At 39.1% G+C, this 27,805-nt stretch overlaps 1 protein-coding gene across 7 annotated transcripts in view; it reads right to left on the bottom strand.

Annotated features, from left to right (window-relative positions):
• The window catches only part of itgb8 (integrin, beta 8), a 109,103-nt gene that overhangs the window by 76,043 nt on the left and 5,255 nt on the right, over positions 1–27,805 (bottom strand). For all 7 annotated transcript variants that reach the window (XR_009447219.1, XM_059654611.1, XM_059654583.1 and 4 more), the window contains exons 4-6: positions 20,753–20,999; positions 20,499–20,664; positions 10,809–10,967 (exon numbers count right to left, since the gene is read on the bottom strand). Coding sequence is in view for 6 of the 7 variants with exons in the window: in XM_059654611.1 (XP_059510594.1) it covers positions 10,809–10,967; positions 20,499–20,664; positions 20,753–20,999 (572 nt within the window). In the remaining variant the exon portion in view is untranslated. The remainder of the gene's footprint in view (positions 1–10,808; positions 10,968–20,498; positions 20,665–20,752; positions 21,000–27,805) is intronic.

Here is a 27,805-nt window from a genome sequence, read left to right as displayed (position 1 = left end):
CTGTCCTGGAGGGAGAATGCTTTCTGGGACCAGAAAGGTGCTACTTAAAAATTCCTGGTTAACATTAATATCATTCCTTTATGCTTTTTACAATTTTACCTGCCTTAGATTCCGCCTTCATTTTGTAGCTTTCTTATACTACACATGTCATTTCGAGAAAGAGCTTAGTACAGTCTATGCAAGTATGTGGTATATTCAATAGGTTTTACAGAGAAATTGAAATACTCTCAGTCGTGCAAAGTTACAGTAGCCAGTCTTCTTGTGGAGGGATTTCCCCTTCCCTCACTGCAAAGGCCCACATTGATTTCATTCTGCATAGCTTTTCAGAGGGCACATAGTTTCTCATTGTTACAATAACATCCTGATAGTTTCACAACTATAGAACATTGGAATATATATTATACATGACTGTCAGTAAAAAGAGGATTACATGAATATTATAACATGCTTAGTCTTTACTGTCCTTCCTCAATGTAATATCTGAACCTAATTTTCAGCAAAATATTTTGATACGATTGTTCTCCACAGCAACTTTTAATCAATCCTCAAGTGAGCAATAACTGTACAATTTATGTCGTCCAAAGAGTCTCACAATCAAAAAGAACTTTTGAAGCATAGTCCCTGCAGTAATATAGGGAAATGTAATAGGCGGTTTTTGTACTGAAAGCTCCCACAAATAACCGCAGGTTAATCAGGCTTATAATCAGCTGTGAGATGAGAGATAAAATGTAAGACTGAACACCAGCAAAAATACCCTGCATTACTTAAAAGCAAAAGTCATGGAATCTTCTATTTGTATCTTTAAAGACAGATGGATCAATAGTTCTGTAATTTTTTGATAAACTGTACCAGTAACATCAAACCCTTTTGTCCTGGAATATCATGTCAAACCTGGTTTTATGCTAAGTCTTCAACTGAAGTTCAAGTTGAAAGTATGATTGTTGCTACTCAGCCAAGTCTGACACAATAGGTGGCATTTTCTCCTGCCCAACATGGTATAATTTTAAGGAAGGTCAGAAAATACAATGAGAATGAAAATATCTGATTTTTGATATGAAATATTTTTCACAATTTTCCCCTCAAGCTGTATATTTGTCATTGAGCAGCAACTACCCTATCTTCACAGATTTGCAACTCATTAAAGTTCTGTTCCCCAAATATAGGCCATTTCCAATTCTCCTCTACTTCTCCAAGGAAATGGACAAAGTCAATTCACAACATATAAATCAGAGCAGGCACCTAGCAATTGCAGCTCGCCGAAGACTTGTCCCACCCATCACACAACTGCTTCTCCACAATGACAACCCTGTGTGATCCATGACCACCATCTTCTTCCACCCTTTATTCACACACACTGATAACGGCAAGCCACCAGTCTCATCACATCATCATTTGGACTGACACAGAGTTCTTCAGCCCTTCAACACTTCAGTTTGGAGCTCAGGGACACCTATGACTTGTATACTTCTGCCAGGTCACTGTGTACAGGGACAGAAACACATCTATGCAATTGTACAGGATACATCACATTGCTCTTAACTTGGACTCTTCACACTCACTCACTTTACTGCTTATTTGGAGTCTGCCAGGTCCTGCATACTTCAAACTGTGCATGAAGACAGCACTCACTGCATTCATCATTGATTACAGACAGCCAGCTTCTGTGGGAGACACATCGCATTGAGGGCAGAGGGAAAGGCAAGCAGCATGTAATGGTTGGGTGCAGCGAAAATACACTCTATCAGTCAAACAGGGGATGGAAATGTCACTGAGTGGCACCATGCTATGTCAATGTCAGAGCTGCACCACACGGCCAAAAGTTTTCATGGCAAACACACTGCACGTACTTTAAGCAAATGGTCATGTGTGAAAGTCAAGGAAGGGGCAATTACAGCAGATACTGTCACAAACATCACAAGCTCCTTTCATTTCAGTAAAGGGGATTGGCCATGGTCAGGCAGGAACTTGGTCCCAGCTGAGTCTGGCGAACTATGTCCTTGTAGTTTGGGGTTTGGGCTATAATCAGTCTTGCAGTCCAGGGATTACAGGAAGGTCAGTCAGGATGCTGGTGAAACAACAGCCTGGATCTGGCTCAGTTCTACCTGTAATGAGGCAAAGGAATGGGCTGAGTGTGATCAAAGTGAATGCAAAAAACAGTTATTGGCCAAACAAGGGGAGAGGGGCTGAGATATCCCCAGTGGGTGAGTAAGAAACACACAGGGAAGGAGGGGTAGTCATTGGGAGGATGAGGAAGCAAGAAACCATGAAGCAAAGAGATCACCGAGAGTTGTAGCCCTTTGATGGGATGCTTGTGGAGAGGCAGAATTAAAGTGAGTGGTGATGCTGAGAGTGAAAGGTTGCAGTGAGAAGATGGCAGTACTTACACTTTTGGAGTGCAAAAGATCATGCGCCTTATTTCTGGCATTTCATATCTCTCAAAACACACTGCTGGCCCAGGCTGCAACTGGCATCCAGGCAGACTGGGTCTGATGGTATAACCACTTGTGGCAATCAGCTGGAAAAAGGACTGCCCCTTATTCCACCACAGCCTGTCTGCGAACACCTCCAGGTCGCTGTCACTGAAATGAGGTGTGAGTTTTCCTCTCCCTAGGGTCATGTCTTGTACATTGAGGCTTGTGGATGACAGTGTAGGGGGCCATTCTTGGCTTACGCTGTGTGAAGTGGTGTGTAGCTAGACTTCAGATATGGCAGCAGGTGTATAAAGAAACAGAAGATCCTGACAGTGATGAATACTTCCACTTCGCTGGATGAGTATTCCCAAGAAAGACACCAAGAGCCTGGGTGCCATCTCTGCCATTAACATGGTATTAAACTGCCAATATCTTAAAAGATTCAGGAATTGCTGAATTACCTTTCATTTTTAACTGATGTACCTGTAAAATATTTTTATATTGTTTTATCTGGTTTGATAATTTAATTTATATTCCTTTTTACATTCATAATGTTGTTTCATTTCTCCCCTAATCTCATTGCATTGTGTCTTATCATGTACGCTGCTAACTATAAACTTCAAGGATTCTTCTTTTCTAATCTTCATCTGTTCCTTTTTCTTCATTCATTCATTCACGGGATTTGGGCAACACTAGTTAGACCAGCATTTGTTGCCCATCCCTAATTTCCCAGAGGGCAATTGAGTTAACCACATTACTGTGGCTCTGGAGTCACATGTAGACCAGACCAGGTAAGGATGGCAGTTTCCTTCCCTAAAGGACATTAGTGAATCAGATGAGTTTTTACAACAATCAGCAATGGATTCACGGTCTTCAAACTGACCTTTCCAGATTTGTTTTTAATTCAATTCAAATTCCACCATCTGCTATGGCAGGATTCGAACCCGGGTCCCCAGAACATTACCTGGGTCTCTGGATTAATACCACCAGGCCATCGCCTCCCCAAAATCCATGCACAAATAATGATATAATATTGAGTTTTCTCTTTCCTGCACACTGTTGAACACCGTTTTTAAATTTTTAAACAATGTACTTTATTGCACAAACTATACAACTCAGTCTCACAGGTTACAGTGCTGATCCCAACAAAGCAGCCAAGGAAAAACTGCAACTGAGAAAGCTCACTGAAGGCTGTACTCACAACTGTATTAATAGTTTAAGTTAGCAATGTTTGCAGGATTCTTAAATAGTCATTCCTTTCTATACACGAAGGGTCCATTTCTGATAGCCCCTGCAAATGATGCACTTCATAAGTGTGGAGGTCGTTAAGAGTAGGTTAGAAATATTGCAGGTACACAGATGTTGATTTCTGGTGTTACTTTTTTTCTGCACAGACAGGCAAATTTCCCATTTGAGATTTCATGGATAAAGAAGATTTACTGTAATCTACTTGACTATATTTCCTTGTTGCTGATTGTATAACTGATCAAGTAGCATTTCTGCTTTGCACAAAATCTCGTTGCAGTTTTACCAACTCAAATTCAAAAAAAAGGATGCTCCTCAATTAAGCCCCTGACAAGGAGGGATGCCAAGAGAGAAACTCTGCAAAGAATTGGATGTAAAAGGTCATGTTTTTGCCTGTGATTTCCCATGACACATTCTTTGGGCTGAATTTAATCCAGTCACACAGGGTGGCTAAGTGGAAGGGGTGTAAACAAAAAGGAACTAGAAATCTAACCATAGAGCAACAGGAAGGCTGGCGTTTTGGGCCTAGACCCTTATTCAGATTTCTGTAGAAGGGTCTAGGCCCAAAACGTCAGCCTTCCTGCTCCTCTGATGCTGCTTGGCCTGCTGTGTTCATCCAGCTCTACAAGTTATCTCAGATTCTCCTGCATCTGCAGTTCCTACTGTCTTAGAAATCTAACCAGTTTTTATTGATTAGAAAATAGCAAACAGCAAACATTGCTCCACTTTCCACCGAATTATTATTTAAACTGAAAAGAACGCATTGCGATCACCACATCGGCTGCAATTTTCTTTGAGGAATTGTAGTAACATATTATCTTGATCACTGTTTGAATAGCCTTTTAATTGGATTTGTAGCACCAGCCAGGCTATATGCTGTGGTCACTGTAACAATGCACTTCTGCACCCACCATCCCTTATTTAGCTGAGAATCATAGTATCTTTGGTTAGTCAGTGTTTTGCTGAAAAACAGTTACTGGAATACAGGTTGGAGACAATACCCCGCTATTAAAATTTTAAACTCGTTACTTGCCTTCTAAAGCATCTCTCTTGTTAAAAGCCAATCCAGAGTTTGGGTTTTATTTCTCTTCCAAAGTCCGGAATGGGGAGGGTGGTGGTGGGCAGTGGAAAGAGTGGGGATAATGAGGACAGCAGAAGCAAATGCTACAGAATTAACATAACAACATTCAAACTTCAGTTTATAACAGAAAGTAATCAAAATATAGAAACTGAAAGGCAATCCTTCTAAAATTAAAACATGAAAACACAATTTTTCAATTTTAATTAGTGGCTATTCTCTCAGTAAACCCAAAAAAAGTTTGATACAACACGGAGGGCTCCTAATAAATGGCAACATACCCTCTGGCTTAACTTGTATATTAAAACTGTCACACACATAACTGGCAATATATATTGTTTTGATGGATGATGATGCAGTGTGACATTTTTCTAAATTAGGTATTCTAGCTTCAAAATTCATTTTCAACAATTTCTGCACCAATCTAAGCAGGCAAAATACTTCGAACTTCGAAAAGGATCTTCAAGTATTTCTATGTATTACTTGTATTGAATACTTGTTGTCTTCTGAGTTGGTTCTTTTGACCCATATAATCACAAAGGGGTTTGGAATTTCCAGCACAATGTCATACGACAGAGATTAAGATACAGTTATAAAAAGAAAATAGCTGGAATCTTTACAAGGAGGAATGGAGACTTTGGCCCAGACATTTAAATCCTCTGTCAATTTCCACCATTGAGGTCAGAACTCAGTCACTCCATCACAATTCTTTGGTGCCTCCCACCACAAATCAATTTCAGCGGGTTTAATTAAATTTTCCCTCTGCATGCACACTGCTCTCCAACAGAGGTGCTGGAGTAAATAATCTTGCACCTTGTCTGTGTGCACTAGTTATCTGAATTCTTTTGAGGGCCTGCTTAAAATTACTGCACTACTTTGTGTCTTATTAACAAGGCTCTTCAGGTTTTTGCTTTAAAATCACTGGGTTATATTTTGTAAAACATTAAACTGTAATGCATATTCCAACACACTCTATGCAAAGTGATCAGGAAAACAGATTATACCACATTACTTCTCTCCTGAGACTCCCCCGTCTTATCCCCTCATGTTGCCCTTTCCGCTCTGGCAGCAAAAATCACACCAGAATATAGGAATTCCGGACATACAGAACAGGTACACAGAATGAATATCTGTGCCAGAGGAAGCAATAATATTGACCTCATCATTGAGCTACAGAAACTCCAATGAGGGGCAGTATTTATAAAGTTTGACTGCTATAGTACTGGTATTTGAATAGGCAATTTACAGCGTAAATCAAACAGCTATCTCAGAAGTAGAAATATGGACTAATGTTAGTATCTGTTGCATTGCAAGATCATACATTAAAAGCTAGAAACAGAAGACAACTGAAGAGGAAGAAAGCTAATAATATTTTCAAAACATTACATGCTGCTAGCAATGCTCTATAAAGAACACAGTCATCATGGTATGCTACCCAATCACTGATATCATATGAATTAACATTTCAAACGTGGGCCTAACCACAACGAAGATTATTTCCACTTGTCATTCCAATATGTAAAGACTGACAAGTAAGTAATGGAGTGGATTTTAAATTTGAAGCTAAAAGAGAATCTAGACATAACAGATTTATTGTCAGTTACACAATTTGTCCGAGTTTTCTTTGGTCACAGTGTGGGTGATTGGTGGCTGATCCATTACTGACAGTTTTCTGCCATATTAAAAAACTGAAAACTTTCCAATGTGATTTTTTTTGAGTAAATTGGTGTGCACTGTCAAATAAAGTCAACTGTAGTGCTGTTCTGGAATTCACATTTGACTTCTGATATTTTAAACTGAGTTCAGCTGATATACTATTGTAATTCTAAGTACTGTTTAAATTATGATGATTATTCATGAATTTTGAAGCAGTCAATAAATTGCTTGCCAAAAATAACACAAAATTTACAATTCTTTCAAGTGAGTGGAATTAAATGGCAAAGGACAGTGCTTGAGTTTCTACTGGTATCCAAATAGTTATGGGAATTTTTTAAAAGATAAATTGTGTAAGACAACTCAAGTACCAGATTAAACAATCACAAATAAACACCTAATAGCTGAATCATTCATCTGGAATTTTCCAGAAGGGTTTGGAATAATGGCATAAGCGTGGCATTTCCCTGTTTAATTCAGAGGTTAATAACATGCTTAACTAATTTCTACCAGTGAAACATCTCTACATACAAATTTCCTCAAATCATATTCATAGCCTCAAGAGACTGATGTTTACACTGCTGCTCAACAATGTAGCTTTCCACCATCCAAATGAACAGTTCACAGGATTTCCCCAAATTTAAGCAGGAAGTGTGCTAGGGTAGGTTATGCCACAAAATGTATGTTTGTATTCACTTAGCATCAGCGCAGCCAGATTTTCTAAAGTTTGGAGTTAATCTTCATGACTTACTTCAAAATTTTCTTGATGAGATTTGAAAATTTGCCAACCAAAAAGTACCAAAAACCTGAAACTGTTTGGAATCCCTCATTGTGCATTCCCAATTTGTTTCTAACTATTAACAAGCTGGAATTGCCTTCCCTATGGGCACCGGCCTGCTCTGCATAATTAGTAAGAAGAAGTGGAGGAGGACAAGCAAGAAAATTAGGGCTGGATTTCCACCATCAGGATAGAATGCTAGAGTCAGAAAATTTCCCATCCCATTACTATATAATAAGCAAAGTTATTTTCACTCTAAATAGGATTGGGGCCAGGCTTGCCAATTCCGGAAGCAGTTTAGGTACAATCACAAAGATGCACAAGGATTGAAATGGACTGCTTTCTGAAACTTTGTCCAAGCTATATTAAAGGCTGTTTGGCCCTCCAGCCCCCAGCAAACCCAAATGTCCTTTCCATATACCACTTCCTATGTCCTTCCTCCAAGTACACTCACCCAATAAGCACTATTGAGCAAATGAGCAGATGTTCATGATATGCTGCTATTATTTGTGACCTTGGATTTTGAACTGGAGGAAAAAAATGTGAATTTTAGTTTCCACTTCTGTGAAGATCTACCTTTTTTCACAAAGTAAAGGTCAGAAAGTCATTTTGAACACCAATTTCAAAACATCACTTATAGGAAATCATGTGATTTCAGCTAAATGACTAATCAACGTGGGGAGATAACTGCTAAGGTATTTACTGACTTGAGTTTTATCCATCAAAGATAGGATTGAAAGGAACCAGAAGCAGATTCACGATGGGGAGAAAGAGGCACAGATCAGCACAGCTACTGTTATTAAGTCTCCAAACTATCAGGGCTGGGAGCTGACACTTGGAGACTGACAGAAACAGCAACTCTGATGACCTTAGTTGCATGGGAGTCAGTGAGAAAAAGGGTACACAAAGCAGAAGATTATCAAAATATCAGAAACAAAGGCATGAGTTTATGGAACCCCTGTTAAAAGTAAGAGGTGAGCTACATTAGCAGCTTGTTTTAGAGTCTTGAGGTGAGACATTAACTAAAGTATATAGCATCAATTGAACACACAATACATGGCTGCAAGGAAACAGTTACAGCCATACCATTTGAACTAGAAGCTTTAGTTTGGAGATAGGAATGACTCTTTGCTGAAGTTTGAGTCTCTGAGATGGTACTGCTCAGGTAAAGGGGATGATTTTCTTTTCTGACATTTGTAACCAGAACAAATCCACAAGGAAATCACTGACAGCTGAAAACATCAGAGTATTTACAGTGAGGAACTATTAATTAACCAAATATAGACTGGGATTGTGGCCATATAAAAAGCAGTGCAATTTATACATGATATTAGGTCTTGCAGGACAGGATTCAATTTCAAAATTTGTGGATGATACAAAAGTTGGAAACATTGTAAAATGTGAGGAGAACAGTGTAAAACTATAAAAGGAGATTAGCAGGTTGATGGACTAGGCAGATAGATGGCCGATGGAATTCAATGCAGAAAACTGTGAGATGATATTTTTTGACAGAAAGGACATGAAGATACATTATAAAATAAATGGCACTACACTAAATGGTGTGCACAGTAAAAAGGAGACCTGCGTGCATATATGCATAAGGCACTAAATATGTCAGCACAGATACAGCAAGCAATTAAAATATACAGTATCCAGAGTATTATTACTACAGCACAGAGTATAGAAACATGGAGATTATGCTATAATTGTACATGATACTATCCGTTCTCAGCTGGAGTATTCAGTACCATATTTCAGGAAGGAGAGGATGTAGAAGTGGTCTATGAGAATAGTTCCAAGCATGAGAAATCTATGACTTTAATTTCAAAGGGATTGGGTAGAAAAATAGGGAGGTCTTGTTACAAACTACACAAATATTATACACTGGAACGCTGATTTGATTTGGTCCCCATATCTAAGGAAAGATGTACTGGCATTGGAGGCAGTCCAGGAAAAGTTCACTAGGCTGATATCAGATATGGAGGGATTTTCATGTGAGGAGAGGTTCATATTGCAGTTTAAAAGAAAGTGAGGAAACATATTGAAACACATGAATCTTGGGAGATTGGCAGGGTGAGTGCATAGAGATTTTATGCCATTGTAGGACAGTCTAGGGCCAGATGGCATTATCTCACAGTAAGGGGTTACCCATTTAAAACAGAGCTGGAAGAATTTCTTTTCTGAGGGTGGAGTGGAGGATTATCAGAGCAGCCGTGATCTCACTAAATGGCAGAGCAGACGTGATGGTTGAATGTGCTCCCTCTGCTCTCACAGCTTAAGTTTTTACAAGGATAGGCTGGTTAAGTTGAAATTGTTTTCCTTAGAAAGGAGAAAGCTAAAAGGAGATGTGACATGCTTTTAAAATCATAAGGGAGTTCAACAGAGTAGATGTGGCAAGAACTGCCGATGCTGGACTCAGAGAACACAGTGTGGAGCTGGAGAAACACAGCAGGTCAGGCAGCATCAGAGGAGTGGATAAGTCGACATTTCAGGTTGGGATACTTCTTCAGAAAGGGTCCCGACCTGAAACGTCAGCTTTCCTGCTGCTTTGATGTTGCCTGACCTGCTGTATTCCTCCAGCTCCACACTGTCTTATCAACGAAGTGGATGGTTCCCTTTCATAAATGGATCAGAATTGAGAGGGCCTACATGTATGTTAATTTGCAGAAGCAAATATAAGTTTAAAATAAAGTTTTGCTACATAGCAAGTAGTTGAAGTCTGAAATGCATTGTCTGGAATTGTGGTAGATGCAGGCTCAACTGAGGCATTCAAGACAACATCAGGTGATTATTACAATAGAAGTAATATTCAGGGATGGAGGTGGGGGGGGGGGGCAGAAGAATGGTACTAAATTATAATGCTCAATCTGTTGCAGGCATGGTGGGCTGAATGGGCTTATTGAGCACCACAACAATTTTGAGAGACTAGAATTCTGTAATATGATTATTCCACAAATTCTTGAGTAATATCGTTCATATTTTACTTTTATGTGATATACTTTAATATCCTTTTGTTAAAAGTGCATTGGTAGTCTCTGTGAATATGTTCACTGAGTGACTGTCACAACAAGATGAAACAAATTTATGATCTATCAAACCTGATTCCAATTTGATATCTGGTATGTCCAGTATCAGTACTCAACAGTTGGGTATCTAATAACCATAAGATAACAATGGCATGTCCTGAAATGCACTTTTTTAAAAAAATCAAAAATCTCTGAGAAACAAAAACTGTTGCACTGCCTACAGACCCCTTCACAACTTTTAATCTTGTCCCGAATTTCATGCAGCTATTGACAGAAATAGTTCAAGAGACTTCAAAAAATAAGTAACACAACCTCAAAGAGGTCAATCCGAGTTTCTCCAATGTGAAAAAACTAAATGCTAATTCAGCTCACTGTCCCCCCATTCTCCTAAATTGGTGATGTTCGATTTGGTCCTTTGAAAGCGTAGATACCTTTCTAAAAATCCCTTAAAAGCAGAAAAACAGACCCTTCTGGACAGAAAATCATTACATTGGTGCACTATTCCTAAAATAGTGTTGGCAGGAGAAGGGAATCTTCTACATACGTTTAATAAATGTACTACAATATATTGTTGCTGTATTTGGTGAAAGCAATAAGAGGTACTCAAATTACCTTACCATAATAGTTGAATGGGTGTACATATTGTCCTTTAGGTGGCAGTTCCCATCATTAGGTAGGACAATACCACCCAATTTGCTGTCAAGCGCCAAGTGAGATAGCTGATCAGTTATCATCAGCAGCAAATGTTTTGCTTCCTTACGCCATCCTATTTGACTCTAAAGCAAAGAGAAGGCCAAATTGAATAAACCAGGAAGTATACAGAAATTATTTGTACTGCTAGACTGTAATGTGGCCTCACTGGGAAACAGCATTACATTGTGCAAATTACTCTTTTTTTTTAATCCTTCTTTCCATGCCTGGGGATTAACAATTTGCACTCAGCATTAGGATGAAACATTCCTAAAACCGGGACAGTATAGTTTAGATGCAGAGTAAAGCTATCTCAAAACAGCCACAAAAATGAAGGGCATTTTTTGCTATCATTGAATGACAACAATGGCAACATTGGCCCAGATGATGGAGATAAACTAAAATCTCAAACATTTTCCCTTTGAGTTATTTTTGTCTTTTTTCTTTAAAAAAGTTAACGCATCACTTATTAAGACTTGTGAGTCTTACAAATGAACTTGCAAACTATTTCAGATCAGTTTTCCAAAATAGAGCAATTAAAATTTTGCAGGAATTAGCACACCCACTATGCTGGAGGGAATTCAACAGTAGAACAGTTAAAACTCTGACACAACATCTGTTCAACATGGATTCTAGTGCAATTGTTACATTAATTGCTTCAGTGCTTCAGCTGGTGGGAAGGGCTGCCATGGAATATGTACACAGGCTGAAACTAAATATTTGTCCCACCAATGATTAGCAATTTCATCATATGACCAGATGCACGGCTGAGAAACTGAACTGTATGTTTCATTATTCCTCATGGGAATCAAACACGTTTTCCAATTATGCAAGTAGGAAGTAGGCTAAAAATCAGCCAAAAAAAAAGCAAAATGTACTTTCCAATAAAGCAATGCAGCAGCTAACGTAATTCTAAAGTGTGAATTTCACTGTTTCAGATTTCAAATTATAGGAATTTGACTAAACACTTTAGTTCCAATTTTATACGTATAAAATTAACAATAATGTACATTCATACTGTGCCTTAATCCCAAAGCACTTTTCAGATGTAGTGTAAAACATGCCACACGAAGAAATATTGGATCAGATGACCAAAATCTTGTTTACAGACATAAGTTTTAAGGAGGGGTTCAGAAAAGAAAATGATGTGGAGAAATAAGGATGTTTAAGGAGGGAATTCCAGAGCTTAGGGCCTAGGCTGCTCAAAGTACAAATATTAATGGTGAAGGGGTTAAAAATTGGGCATGCTTAAAATGGAAAAAGACGTGCATTTATAAAGTTCCTTTCACAACCATCAGATTAATTAAGGCATTTTACAACCATTGAAATATTTTTGAATTTCAGTCGCTGCTGTGATGTAGGATATGAGTTTGGCACAGCATGTTCCTACATTGTGATAATGATCTGATAACCTCATTTTGTATGTGATGCTGTTTAAAGTTAAAGGGTTGTCAGGACACCTGGGATATCTACCTTGTTCTTTTATGAAATGGAGCCATAAGATATTTTGTGTTGACTTGAGAGCACTGATGGGCTTAAGTTAAACATTTCATCTGACGTACAGTGCAACTGACATTTTAGGACTCCCTCAATATTGCACTGGAATGTCATTGTTGATTTTTGGGTTTGAATCCTACAGTGGGACTTAAACAAACAACCTGTGACTCACAGCGTGCCAACTCAGGGACAGCTGGAATTAGACAACTGGAAAAGTCTCAAGGGTTGTGAGGCTAGAAGGGATGAGAGCAAGAAAGGTCAAGGTCATGTCGGAGAGGGATTTAAAAAGCCTAACTTGGAGTTGGCACAGTACAGTGAGCACAGCGGTGGGAGGAACGGGGACAGTGGTAGAGGACTCGCTGAACAGAATTCAGTATTGAAATATAAGCACCAAAGCTGTGGATGATCCCAAGTTCAGGCAAAGAAGTATGAGGGAGGCTGGCAAGAAATGCAATGGGGTAAACAACTCAAGAGGTAACAATGGGCATGGAGTAGGGTTTCAGCAGAGCTGTGGTGGGGCTGAGGCAGGCAGATACATTGGTGAAACTGCGTGGCTTTAGTGATTATGCAAATGAGTCACTGAAATCTCATAAGAGAGTCAAAAGTGGCATCAAGGTTTCAAACAGTCTGGATCAGCTTCAGATATTTGTCAGAAAGAGAAATGAAGTAGCAAATGAATGAAATTTGTAGTGAAGACCACTGCTTTCATCCTTCCGATGTGTAATAGGAGGAAATGTCCGTATACCCAGCATACAATAATCTCCAGCATCTGCAGTTCCCATTATCTCTGATACAATATTGGTTAAGCAGTTTGGCAATTCAGAGACAGTGGAGGGCATGAGGCGGCTAATGATGAGGTGTGCATATGGAGACTAATATGTTTTCAGATCTTCTTGACAAAGGACAGCATTTAGACAACACAAAAGGGGCACAGATTAATTCTCAGGGAAAATCCAAAAATAATTGTCGGAATGGGAGAAGAAGCTACTGATGGTTATTCTCTGGCTCCAGTTTGATCAATGAGGTGAATACTGTCCTACCCAGCTGAACAATAAATGAAGAAACATTGGAGGAAGATGTTTGACTTTTATCACAGTTACACACGATGCCATTTGTGAATTTGATAGGGTCTATTTCCATACTGTGACAAAGGCAGAACACTGGTTAGAGAGACTCAAGTATGAAGGCTTTCTTGAAAAAATCATTCCAAATCCCAAAACCACCAAGTATGCCTTGTAAAATTCAACAGTTTTCTATGTTCCAGAGCTATATTTACAGTCTTGGTTATGCTATGGACAGTTCGGCAGCTGACGAACCATTTAAAAAGACATAAATTAAATATTGTTATATATGTTTCTGATTATTCAATTGGAATGGATTAACTGGCATGCAAAGTAGAACAGGTGGAAAATTTAAGAAACATTTTAAATTTTTGTTATTTAGAAAAGTAAACATTAACATTACAGTTTTTAGAAGTGGAACATATTCACAATGTATCTCAAGCACAAGCCCAAGATAAAGTGCTGTCACACCACACTGGTATTTCTGTGTTTCACAATGATCATTTTTATGGTCTTTTTGAGAAGGCAAATGGATAATTTGTACCTTATAATACAAGGTCCATGAAAGACTAATGGGTTTTATCCTTTTGAATGCTGAGAATTTCACTCACGGAAGAGACAGAGTGACAAGCAAAATCTGTGAGCTTGTGACATCATCTGCAAAACATGCCCATTATGCACTGGACACTGCTCCAGTGTTGCAGTGGTGAAAGTTATGCTGAAGGCTTTACACAAGCCCATCCACATAAACCCAAATGTAAAACCTCCGGCATTATAATTATTTAGGATCAGCACACAGCCAATCAGGCTTTAAGGCGCTTGGTGCAGTTTATAAAGTAAGAGGGAATCACATCTCTTTCAGAAGAAGGCTAGAAATCACAAGCTAAGTAAATCTTTTTATTCAACTTAGCATCTTCAATTAACAAATTGATATTTCTACTGCAGGGCAACACTCATTGGTGAATTCATTTACAAGCTGGCCAAAAGCCTGTTTTACATCAAATGGAGGACAATTTAAACTAACTGTTGTACTATGGAAAAGAGAACTTGGCCAACAGCTTCAATTCAGGGTCTAGGCTCGAAACGTCAGCTTTTGTGCTCCTGAGATGCTGCTTGGCCTGCTGTGTTCATCCAGCCTCACATTTTGTTGTCTTGGAATCTCCAGCATCTGCAGTTCCCATTATCTCTGCTTCAATTCACTGCTGGGCAGTGACTAAATGTTACATTCATGTGGGCACAGGTTTCTGGGTGCACTGTGATGACTATCTGAGACAGCATAGTTTGTGAAAACCTGCCTTTGAGATGTAGCGATTTGGCCAGTTTTGGGTAAAGTGACTACACTGTGAACAATTTCAGATGCTCAAGGAGAGTTATGGGCACACTTCACATGTGCTTAATAGTCTGTGATCAGTAGTCCATTCAGTATCTATCAACATTCAGCATACACAGCCTTCTACCTTAATTACACAATAGATGCTTTTCCTTCGTGACATCTACCTGCAAAAAAGATTTCTTTGTATAAAATTAGTTACTCATTGCATTTAATGATTCCCTTCTGCTCCCTGAAACTGAAAATGTAAAAGCTGTAGGATTTCCTTCAATTTCTATGAATAGGCCAGGGAATTAGATTGTTTAAGAGATAGGAAGAGTCAGCTTTTTGAAGTGAACAACTCTCTTGGACTGTTTAAGCTGTGATGGATTCTTCTTCTGAAGAAAAATGCATGACACAATGGCTGGAGAAATGGTGCAGGAAGGAAAAAGTCCCGTTTCCATGACAATCAGCATGGCTCTGGAATACAAGCAATCTACACAGAATGCACTAGATTCATCTAAGCATGACTGCGACCAATGTCCTTACTGGAGACACACATTTCTATGTGAAGTAAATATGTAATGTCAACTAAAAAAGAATCGGCTTGTAGTATTGGGAGCTAAATGTCCAGGGCTGCATTATAAAAGAGGGAGGAAAATTAGGAAAAAGAAGATCGATAGTATGAAAGATTCCTGATGTTGTCATCGTTGTCGGTCCCTCAAAACTCAAATCTACCAAAATTCATAGTTTTTGTTCTCAGTTGAAATCAGCAAATTAATTTTGGAGCCACAGGCCTTTGAACAGAACTGCCCTGAGGAAGGGGGATTCTCAAACCAGAGTTTTGCTTTCTCTCTTCCCACCTATGCCACTTCTGCAGCTTATGCAGTCAGAATTAGACTATGGTGTGACTTCTTGAATGCAGGAATACATTCAAAGGATTACCACAAAGTTCCATTTGCAACAAGTTCCTCTGACACACAGATATCCGTCCGTCCCCTTTACAAATAAATTTTCTGAGTGTTATTAAAATATTTTCTCAATCCTCCTCCAGTTTGAGTTCCACCCTTACATTGTGAAAAGAGGTGCTGCTTCAGAAGTATGACATGTAAACGCAGTGCCCAGGCCAGTGTAGTGAACAGTGATACTGGAGAACTGGGCTTCTGGAGTATGCTGGAGATTGAACAAAGAACAAAGAAAATTACTGCACAGGAACAGGCCCTTCAGCCCTCCAAGTCTGCGCCGATCGAGATCTTCTTTCTAAACCTGTCACCTACTTTCTAAGCGTCTTTGCTCCCTGCCCATCCATGTACCAGTCGAGATACGTCTTAAAAGACACTATCATGTCTGCGTCTACCACCTCCGCTGGCAACGCGTTCCAGGGACCCACGACCGTCTGCGTAAAGAACTTTCCACGCATATCTCCCTAAACTTTCCTCCTCTCACTTTGAACACATGGCGCCTAGTAACTGAGTCCCCCACTCTGGGAAAGAGCTTCTTGCTATCCACCTTGTCTATACCCCTCAAGATTTTGTAGACCTCCATCAGGTCCCCCCTCAATCTCCATCTTTCTGACGAAAATAATCCTAATCTACTCAATCTTTCTTCATAGCTAGCACCCTCCATACCTGGCAACATCCTGATGAACCTCCTCTGCCACCTCTCCAAAGCATCCACATCCTTTTGGTAATGTGGCGACCAGAACTGTACGCAGTCCTCTAAATGTGGCCGAACCAAAGTCTTATACAATTGTGTTAATCTCATTTTTACTCGATTGTGATTCTTGTGGAGATTTGGTTGGTGAACATTATCCAGTTCCTGAACATGCTGTTGGTAGGCTCACTGTCATAGAAGGTAGACTGCAGGAGTAACAACGACAACATTGTAGACTAAGGCTGATGTCCTCGAATGGAAATCACTGTTGGTGAAGGCTAGTTTTGCAATTTTTGGAAGGTTGCATTGTTGCAGCTGATTCTAAACATATAACTATAGAAAATAGGAGCAGGAGTAGGACATTCAGTCTGTCAAGCCTGCCATCCTCTTTGATGGTGCCCTGTTGAGAAAAGTAATAGCTGTGGTATGTGAAGTGTTAAACAGCCTCTACAGTTTTCCTATTGATACAAAAATTAGAGGTGTTGGTGCTTCTCCAGGATAAGCTGCTGAAGGATTTTCGTCATGCTGATGGTCCAAGTGACAAGACTAGTTCTTGTATGTAAAGAGTTGGAGAGGTTAAGAGTTGACTGAACATTACCAGCAGCATGGGCCATGCCTGCATGTCGTGAAAATTGTGGATGAGCTGGGCCTTTACCCAAGTCTGGGCTCTCAGCTTCTTGAAGTTGAAGAACTTTCCATTGAGTCTAAACTGAATGATGGCCCATTGTAGAAGTTCACCACAAATGTGCTCCATATCCATGTTTGTTCAAATTTGAGTGAATGAGAACAATAAGAAGTAGTAGTACAACAAAATAACTGGTGGTAAGAGAAGACAAATGAAGCCCAATGCTGTGCAGAGTTGCAGGAGATACACTTCTTCCAGGCCAGCAGGATCATGTATTGATTCATTAAAAAAGTCTTTGCATTCTCCACTTGTACCAAGCTGAAGCTCAAAATACCTCCATTCAAGACTGTTCGAGAACTACTGAAGCATTCTCAGTCAAGAATCAATAATATCTGAACTAATTCCATAGACCTGGTATCCCAACACCGAGTCACCCTTTATGTACACATGGACTGTCCTTGACATTGATCCAGCTCCCTCAGAGTCAGCTCTTAGAGTGAAAAGGATGCCTGATACTCATGTTCTTAGCTGTCAGCAGGGCTCCCTGATAAGAACAGACTAACAGCCATAATCAGTGAACACATATTCTATGAGGTCTTCTTAGTTGATTTTGGTACAAATCACTACAGTATCAGACAAAGCCAAGAAGGGACATGTTCTCACAGTCCAAAGATGTACAGGTTAGGTGGATTGGTCATGTTAAATTGCCCATAGTGTCCACAGATGTGCAGGTTAGATGGATTAGCCATTGGAAATGCAGGGTTACAGGGATAGGGTAGGAGTGGGATGCTGTTCGGAGGGATTGTGTGGACTCGGTGGGCCGAATGGCCTGCTGCCACACTGTAGGGATTCAAATGATTCTATCCACAAAGGTGGTGATCATAAAATCTCTAACCTTTTTACAAAAGTACAGGACGAACAGGAGGTACTACGTCCCAACTTCAGCAATTCCATCATTGCTTCACTTTTCCATAACACTTCTTCAAAATGTAATAAAAACAATTTCTGGGAATTTTAGAGACATTTTCACTCCATCCACTGTGGGGAAGATTCTCCTCAATAGTCTTCCACTAGTCAGTCAAGATTTGCTTCCAGAGACCCAATCTGGTTTCTAGCCATTCAGAAAACAATACTGGAATGGTCTTCATCACAAAGCAAATCCAAGAAAAAACATCTGGAACAGCATGAAGAGCTTTACATTGCCTTAATTTTTCTCTGAAAAGCCTTTGGCTCTATCCACTGCAAAGCCTTTTCAACATCTTTGGCTGTCCAAAACAAATTATTTTCCAATGACTCCTGCATGACCGTATGACAGCAAGTGTCCTTTGCACTGAACTGGAATCCAAACCTCAAAACATCCAGATGGACATTGAGTAAATCTGTGATTTCATCAATTCTGTTTACGAGAAATAAGAACGATACAGGAGGTAGTGTCAAAGTTGATTCTTTTTTTGGCAAATTACAAGTAGCAATAGTAAGGGACATCTATTTGGAGTGCATCAGCAGCTGAACAATGGAAGAGAGATGTAGAATGAAATATGGAGACAAATCAGGAAAAAGAACAGGGTCATACATGTATGAATCTAATTAACCAAAGACAAACTGGGCAAGAGTAATGGACATGACAAAGAGGAGCTCCTACATTATGTCCAAGAGCATTACTCTAGGTACATATTTAGTCAAACAGGCAGTGTTGAATTTAGTCCTAGAAACTAAGTGAAGGTTCGAGGAACATCCAAGAAAGAGCAATTTTGTATATATTTGATAGAACTTCTAATTATTTGCAAATTGTAAGCAATGGGGAAGGGTACAGACAGATTAGAAGATTAAACTTTATCTGAGGTTTATCTAGTCAGTGTCAAAAATGTGATGTCTTTTGAAAGAAGTTCAATTCGTATTGAAATTAATAGATGAACAGAAAGACTTTGAAACTGAAAGAGGACGATAATGTTCCATACAGAATTTATAAGTCAGGATGTAGACTGTAAAATAAAAAAGGTTATTCATGATGAATATAAACCATCAGTTGGGGAATTTCTTTTTTTGGGGAATTATATTTTGAATGTAAAGACAATGGAGGAGGCAGAGAAGTGATTACTTCAAGCATGAAATGTTTTATTCACAAAGACCAAAAAAAGGTGGATAACTTTTCATAGCAAAAGAAAGCATTCAGATAACTCACTCAAGTGTTCAAAATTCTCAATAGGTAAATAGAGAGAAGTTACTCATATGTTGATGAATCAGCAACGAGAGGGCGTTAATCAAACAGTATCACCAAAAGAACAAAGAGCCTTTAAGAGAATTTTCTGTCATGTTAGGGTTTGGTTACATTTCTATAAGCAGAGTTCAATTAGCTTTTAAAAGGTGGATAAATATTGGGAACAAGGAAACATTTCAAAGACTGTGTGTAAAAGACAAGCTAAAAAAGAGATTAAGCAATTGGTCTTTCTATGAAGAGAGCAGATAAGTACTAGGCTGAATGGTATCTTTCTATGTTATCAGGAAAAATGTTTAGGATCTGCACCCAGGTTCAATGTACTCCTCAACATGACCATTATTTTAAAAATCAGGTGGCTTTGGGCACATTCCTGGAAATGGACTCATGCCATTTTGTTTCTAATCTTCCCTAATGATTCAATGGCAACTTTCCAAAGAGAAAAGGGTGAAATTATAGTGGAAATGTTGTGCAATATCTCAGGCTCAGGGAACTAAAAATTGTTATTTGTGGTATTACCATAAAAACAACTGCAGCAGCTTTTTTAAAAAGCTTTAAATAGAGGTTTGAGCCTATTTTTAAGAACCCATTGTTCACACCTCAATACAGCCAAAAAAAATCCATTTAGACCAAAAAAATCGTAAAACATTCACAAGATTTTAATATTTCTGCTATCAGGATAATAATAGATTAGATTTAGACTGAAGTGCACGAAGAATGGAATTGAAAGAATTTTTAAAATGAGATCAAACAAATATAACTGGAAAATAAGCACCATTGTTCTTGTTACTTTAAATCAATACAGTTATAATGATTCAATTCAAGAAATTCAGCCACAAAATCTTTTAAGCTCCATATCCTTAGAACAATAAATTATAATCGTGTAAGTGGTTACGGAATGCTTCAAAGAAATTCATATTTAAGTGGTTTTAAGTGTGATAACTGGGAGGCCTTTTAGGATGAAGGTCAGGATGAAGGCATGAAATTCCATTTAGTACATGTAACAAAATGTAAATAGTTTCTTCACATTTAGATAAATCTGAGTTTACTTGGCAAAAAAAATTGAAGCTTTAACATCTCTGATGAAGGGTCTAGGCCTGAAACGTCAGCTTTTGTGCTCCAGAGATGCTGCTGGGCCTGCTGTGTTCATCCAGCCTCACATTTTATTATCTTGCATTCTCCAGCATCTGCAGTTCCCATTATCACTGATACAAGCTTTAACATCAGTTGGTTGGCTCTGTGCAACAAAACACTCACCTCACAAACTGCAACTTGTAGCATTGCATCCAAACCACCCTCTGGTGTGTCTTCATTTCCAGAGATTCTTTGTCTCTCCACAGCTTTTCTGAATTCAGTTATATTATTAGTCAGAGACAATACATGCTTAAACCCATGTGCTGGCAGACAGGATGTTTCATAAATACTGCATTTAAAAGAAATAAAAATATAAGCAGATATTTTGGTAATAAATAAAAATGTTATTAAACACATTAACAGGCAGCAGCTATTACCTGCAAGGATTAATAAGTTTTTCTGGATGAATGTTAATAAATGGAGACACTGGCTTATCAACAAATGATCCAAATCCAAATCGGAAATCACTGGAATATTTTGCCATTTTTTGTGATAAAAAGTGTCCCATTGAGTGTAATCTTTCCAGATTAGCCACCATTGATGCTGATGTGTCAACCAAATGGTATAGGTCCACTGGATATTTGTCTAGTTGCTGAACTTTCACTGTAAAACTTGTCTCACTGCCTGTTAAAAAAAAAGAATAACATGTTATCGACAAGGACATTTGTGACAGAAAATGGAAAAAGTTGCAAATATTCGGAATCTGAAAAAAATTTTAGTTTCTGAGAAATAAAGTAAAGCGCTTTAAATCCATTTTTTCTGTTCAGGGACAACTTATTTATATATAAATTGTGGCACAGTGATAAAACATAGGAGTGTACGGTCGTATTTTTACAGTTGTTACACTAATATTTCAATTCTGTGCACGTAACCATAGGAGTTATCTTTAGCATTGATAAAGCTTTAGCTCTACTATTGAATAGTGCATGATGTTCCTCAGAGGCAGCCCGAGTTCTGGAGTTGAGTTGTAGTGTTTAGTAGTTGACCTAACCCATCCATAAAGCTCACTTGTTCAAATAATTTGAATGGATAAGTGATCCAAACGGTCATTGCAGCTTCTTATAAACTTCTAAGATCACCTGAAATACAAGCATTACTTTCCTTCACAAAAGAAGTGGCTGAATATATACCCTAGCAAACAACCTTGTACAACAATTATATCTTTCACTCTATTTTCTAATAGCCATCCCACATTGATGCAATAAACCATAAACTTGATCATGATTTCCTGATAGAAGCTCAAGGAAGACCTTTATAAAAATGTCCATATAACATTTTCAGCTACAGAAGCAACAGTGTGTACATGTTACCCATGTGTTTATTCTGTAACTGTTAAACAAAGGCTCCTCAGCAGTCTCTTGTCCTGCTTTGGCTATTATAAGATGGTTTGAAATGATTGCTAACTGCTCTTTTGTGTTTTCTAGTGCTGCTGAAGAGGCCTTTATGAGGCTCCAAAACTTACTGAAACAGTAAGCACTTGGCTTATTAATATCAGAAAGTGTCCCATAACAAATGCTGTATCATACATTTATTTAAGTGACTGCTGGACATGCACATGGCCAGCAGTGAATTGAGGGGAATATAGGTTAGGTTATTTTATTTTTGAATTAGGATTGTTCCACGGCACAACATCGTGGGCCGAAGGGCCTGTACTGTGCTGTACCTTTCTATGTTCTATGTTCTATGTTCATACGTTGAACATTTTAGTTGTTATTTTGAACAGGGCTAACATAGCCCCCAAATTGGTGTGCAGGATATTAGGGTGCTTTTCAGGCTCATAATGAATCCTGCCTACCATACTGGATATTTATGTGCCTGTATGGTTTCTGAATAAAACAGCTGTATCACCAGTGAAATTTCCAAGGCTGTCTTCCTATGTGCATTTCAATTAGCAAAGAAAATGCTGATGAAGCATTTCACACAGCACAGAAATTTCAATGAAATAATAATACGATCCAGTGCTAGGAATTCCTGAGAAAACTATCAGCAAAATGTTGCACTGTGTAGCAGTGCAGAAAATGATGTTAAAGAGGCCTGCACCACTTTGTCATGTGGCCTGTGCTACCGGCCATTTCCTACGAAATATGTATGATGTTGCAAGGGCACATGCAGAAGTGTCTACTGCATCTGTAAAATAGCTGTTTTATTGCCAGGACTCCCAAGTTGAAGCAATGCTAATTCCAGCAATAAAATCATGCATCCCTCTCGAAAACACAAGCACAGATAGGCAAAGTAAACTCTGTATTAAGATGGTTTAAGGGATAACATGTTACAGGCAAATTTCTGCTCAGCCAGAGTTTGTAAAAGCACAGGGGTCAGTTCCTGGAAACAATCAAGGAGAGGAGTACTGGAGCCAGGCAATATGTAGCAGTTATTGAAGTGCCACTTGATGTGAAACATTACCAGGAAATGGAAAGGAACAGATAAGGAATGGAAGATCTACAAGAATAGAGGTGAAGCAAAGCTCTCAATTGAAGGCCTCCCCAGCATGAGCATCCTGGGATGAACACTTCTAAACTTGAATAGGAATAAGGCTTCTCAGCAATGTCAAGGAGATAGTCATGGATTTGTGCCATTGACCACAACGATCACTGCTGCCCTCAGTGCTTTTTTCCCCACAGTTTGACCCCTCCAGGCAGCAGCAGGAACACTACAAATATGCATGAAAGTTCATAGTACATTGGTGTTCATCAAGGCATCTAGGAGACATCAGAAGTAGCATGTGCCAAATGAAGAGGCTGCACCTTCTTCACCCTGAGGAGGCACAATCAGGACGGAAAGACTTATGGCTCTGCAGGGCATGCCAGATACAGTCTCCAAGTTTATGCAGATGTGCTGGGTCCTCCAGAACCTCACCAATGTTAGCATGTGACAACTGACACCTACAACACAGATATCACCTCAGGAGGGGGAAGAACAGGAAATAAGGAAGAGACAATAGGGCCCCATTCAGCTGTCTGCGCAAAACACACAGCATAACAGATACACTTGAAACAAATTCCCAATGCCAATATGGACCCATCATTTCACACTATGATTCCATTTCAGACTCCCTGACGCAAAGTCGGCTTGGCAGACATTCAACAACAGAAGCCAAAACAGAAATTTTCACAAAACAGCATTATCCAACACATGTATTAACACAAATAATAAGCGAACAAAAACTCAAGATTCTCTTTTTTCAATGCTACTTATTTCTATTTATGCAGAGTATATGATCAATTTTGTCATGTGTCACGCACACATTTTGCTGGCCAAAAGTCTGCATTGAAACAACAAAAAAAAACCACAACTGAACTATCATTAACATACAGTAAGTGAATTAATCGTTTCCTGATTGTTTCCTACAACTTTGAGAAGAGCAGCAAGTGTTGTCATCAAAAGAACCTCTGTCCAGAACAGAAGTTAACTTCTAATGGGTTTTAAATATGCTGATTCTGACTATTCCTGGAAGGCAGTAGCTTATCAAAGATCTTACAGAGGCAGGCTGTGCAAGTAGCTATATATTACAATAATGCAAAAGATTTCAGGTTACCATCAGAATAAAAACCATAAAAAAACTGTGGATGCTATAAATCAAGAACAAAAACAAAGTTGCTGGAAAAGCTCAGCAAGTCTGGCAGCATCTGTGAAGACGAGATCAACATTAACTCTGACTTTTTTCTTCACAGATGCTGCCAGACCTGCTGAGCTTTTCTAGCAACTTTATTTTTGTTACCAATATAATAACTTTAACAAAAGCACAAAATAATGGAGCCATCATATCTATAGTCTTTTAAATGAGACCCATATGAATCCATGCCAATTTAATTTACATTAATAAAGAAATTGAGATAGAACTCGACACTTCAGCAGCTAAATACTTTCCATAATTCCATTAGATTTTCTGATCTCCCTTACAAATTGAAATTCTGAATTGGATGCGAGGAGTCAGGGAATTTTCCAGTTCAGAAAGATACTGCCCAATTTGCAGGACCTTTGTTCCTAGGGCAGAGGACAGGTGTGTACTGGAGTTGGACTATAGCCCCTGAAAACATTTCAGAAATAACCAGGGGGTCTGCTCATCTGGGCCTTTTAGTCGGGCTCCCTTTATCCATCTTCCTCAGGAAGGGTTACCGGACCCGAAACGTTAACTCTGTTTCTTCCTTTACAGATACTGTCAGACCTGCTGTGCTTTTCCAGCAACTTTGTTTTTGTTCCTGATTTACAGCACCTTTCGGTTCTCATTCCTGGCACATTTGGATAACAAGGATACCTACATCAGGCTGTACTTATTGACTACGGTTCCACCTTCAACATCATAATTCCAAGCAAATAGATCTCTAAATTCCGAGACCTGGATCCTGGCTTTCCCCCTCTGTAACTGGATCCTCAAATTCCTGACCGATCAATTGCAAATCAGTGAGAATAGGTGATAACACCTCCTCGAATATAATCCTCAAAACTGATGGCCCACACGACTGTACATTCATCCCCTTACCATACTCCATGTATACGCACAATCGAGTGGCCAGAATCCACCCCAACTCCACTGAGTTAACTGAGCATACCACCATTGTAGGTCAGATCTCAAACAACAATGAGACAAAATACAGAAAAGAGATTGAATGCTTAGCAGCCTGGTGTAAAGACAACAATATTTCTATGAACATTGGCAAAACAAAGGAGCTGGTTATTGACTGCGGGCAGCAGAATGGAGGGCATATTTTTGTCTGTAATAATGTTGCTGAGGAGGAAGATGATCAAGAGCTACAAATTCCTGGGAGTGATGATCACCAACAATCTGTCCCGTTACACCCACATTGACGCAATGGTCAAGGAAGCGCAACCATGTCTCTGCTTCCTCACAAGGCTAAGGCAATTCAGCATGTCCACAAGTGCTCTTACCAATATTTATAGATGTACCAAAGAAAGCATGGAATCCAGGTGCATCACAGCAAGGTATAGTAATTGTTCTCCCCAAGACGCAAGAAATGACAGAGTCGTGAACACTAGCCCAGCCCATCATGCAAACCATCCTTCCACCCATTGATCCATCTATACTTCCCGCTGCCTCAGGAAGGCAGCCAACATAAAAGACCTCCACCATCCCAGGTATATTCCCTTCCACCCTCTTCAATCAGGCAGACGATATAAAAGTTTGAGTACACAAATGAGTAAATTCAAGAATAGCTTCTTCCCCGCTGTTATCAGACTTTTAAATGGATTTCCCAACTGTTAACTCTGATCTCTCTCTCTGCACCTTCTCTGCAGTCTATGCTGATGCACTTTTGCATGGTATGTCTGCCTGCACAGCACACAAAACAACACTTTTCACTGTATTCTGGTACATGTGACGATAGCGAATCAAACTCCTGTGCTTAATTTCATAAAAACAAACATTTGCATTTCTAAGCCTACAAAAAATCTGATCTCTCATTAAGCTGCTGGATTTTATTTTAAATTCATTCATTCAGAGGATGAGGGCACCACATGCTAGACCAACATTTATTGTCCATCCCAGAGAGCTGTTAAGAGTCAACCACATTGCTGTGGGTCTGAAGTCACATGTAGTCCCAGTAAGGATGGCAGTTTCCTTCCTTAAAGGACATTTAATGAGAGATAACAAGGTAGAGAGCTGGATGAACACAGTAGGCCAAGCAGCATCAGAGAAGCAAAAAAGATGACGTTTCAGGTCTGGACCCTTCTTCAGAAAGCTTTCCTGCTTCTCTGATGCTGCTTGGTCTTCTGTGTTCATCCAGCTCTACACCTTGTTATCTCAGATTCTCCAGCATCGACAGTTCTTGCTATTTCTCTCATTAATGAGAGAGATTTTTTTTCTAACAATCAGTAGTGGCTTCATGGTCATCATTACACTCTTAATGATTTGAATTCAAATTCTACCATCTTTTGTATGGGATTTCAACCTGGGGCCCCACAACAGTGCCTTGGTCTCTGGATTAACAGTCCAATGATAATACCCCAAAGCTGTCATTTGTCACTCTGTTGACTTAAACCTCTCATGTTGGCATATTTCAGAAGCATTTTAATTATAATAATGCCTGTAAGTCACTGTCAAGAAACAGATATTAACACCGAGGTTTTTTCAGAAGTTAAAAGGCAGAGGATTTAAACAACTTCAAACATAAAAAGTTTCCACAGACATTATACACCTTTTCTGAACATATGTCTATTCCAAGGAATTTGAACTTAAAAATTGTGGAATAAGGCACTCGCTCAAGTGCAAAGGGGGTCTATTTGAACTTAGCATTGAGCTCAAACAGTCCTGCTGGGTTTAGATTTCTACTCTCTTCATATCCCACTCCCTTTCTCCTAAAGGCAAAATCAGCCTAACTAAATTCTTCAAAACTCTAGACCACAATTAGAGATTGGCAGAATCCCTATGAAAATTCTAGTGGTTTTTAAAACATAATTTGGCATTTCTATCAGTATAATATATTCTCTGATGCAGTATTTTCTTTTTTATTTATTTCGCTTATGAAGTTGAATAGACTGTACTTTTTATGATATTGCAAACCCAGTTTGATAAAAGTAATGTGGTGAGCAAAAGTTATCAGTTTTCACAACGTTCATTTGGGGGAAACAGAATGGCTGTGGATGAAAAATCACAGCATTGCATTTACTGGTTAATTTTCCAACCCTGGAAGGCCTTCAGCAGGATGGCCCAGCCAACTGTCTGTTTCAGGGAGGACCATATTTGTAACATGTCAATAAGAGCACTACTATGGTTATGTACCCTGACACAATTGTAATGTTCCAATATTTTGAGTATGCACCCCCTACTTTTATAAAAAGATTTAACAAAGCCAACCACTAGGGGCTGTTTACAAAAAAATGTATGCTAATTTTAATCAAAACATGAACTTTAGAAAACGAAGAACTGCAGATACTGAAGATAGTAAAACCAAAACAGAAACTGCTGAAGAAACTCAGCAGGTTTGGCAGCATCTGTGGACAGAAAGCAGAGTTAACATATTAAGTTCAGAGACTCTTCTTCAGAACTGACAGTAGCTCAAAAACTCCATTTATGTTGATAATAAAATGTGAGGCTGGATGAACACAGCAGGCCAAGCAGCATCTCTTTGTGCTCCTGAGATGCTGCTTGGCCTGCTGTGTTCATCCAGCCTCACATTTTATTATCTTGGAATCTCCAGCATCTGCAGTTCCCATTATCTCCATTTATGTTGATGACAGGGAGTGGTGGTGGAGCAAATAAATGGAGAACGAGCCCTGAGAGAGACAGAGAAACAGAGACAGAGAGAGAGAGAGAGAGAGGGAGAGAGAGAGAGAGAGAGAGAGGTGAAAGTTAGACAAAGCAAAGGTTGACAGCAAGCCAAGAAAGAAGAAAAAGCTGATAATGGGGCAATCAGTGGGTGAAAAATAGGTTGGTTGTGCTGAAAGCGCCATATTGTCACAGGGCCTGGAGTGTG

The sequence above is a fragment of the Stegostoma tigrinum genome, chromosome 2 (assembly GCF_030684315.1).
Source record: "Stegostoma tigrinum isolate sSteTig4 chromosome 2, sSteTig4.hap1, whole genome shotgun sequence".
Taxonomy (NCBI): Eukaryota; Metazoa; Chordata; class Chondrichthyes; order Orectolobiformes; family Stegostomatidae; genus Stegostoma; species Stegostoma tigrinum.
Note: the sequence above shows the minus strand (reverse complement) of the source record. Positions and strands in the feature narration are given on the sequence as shown.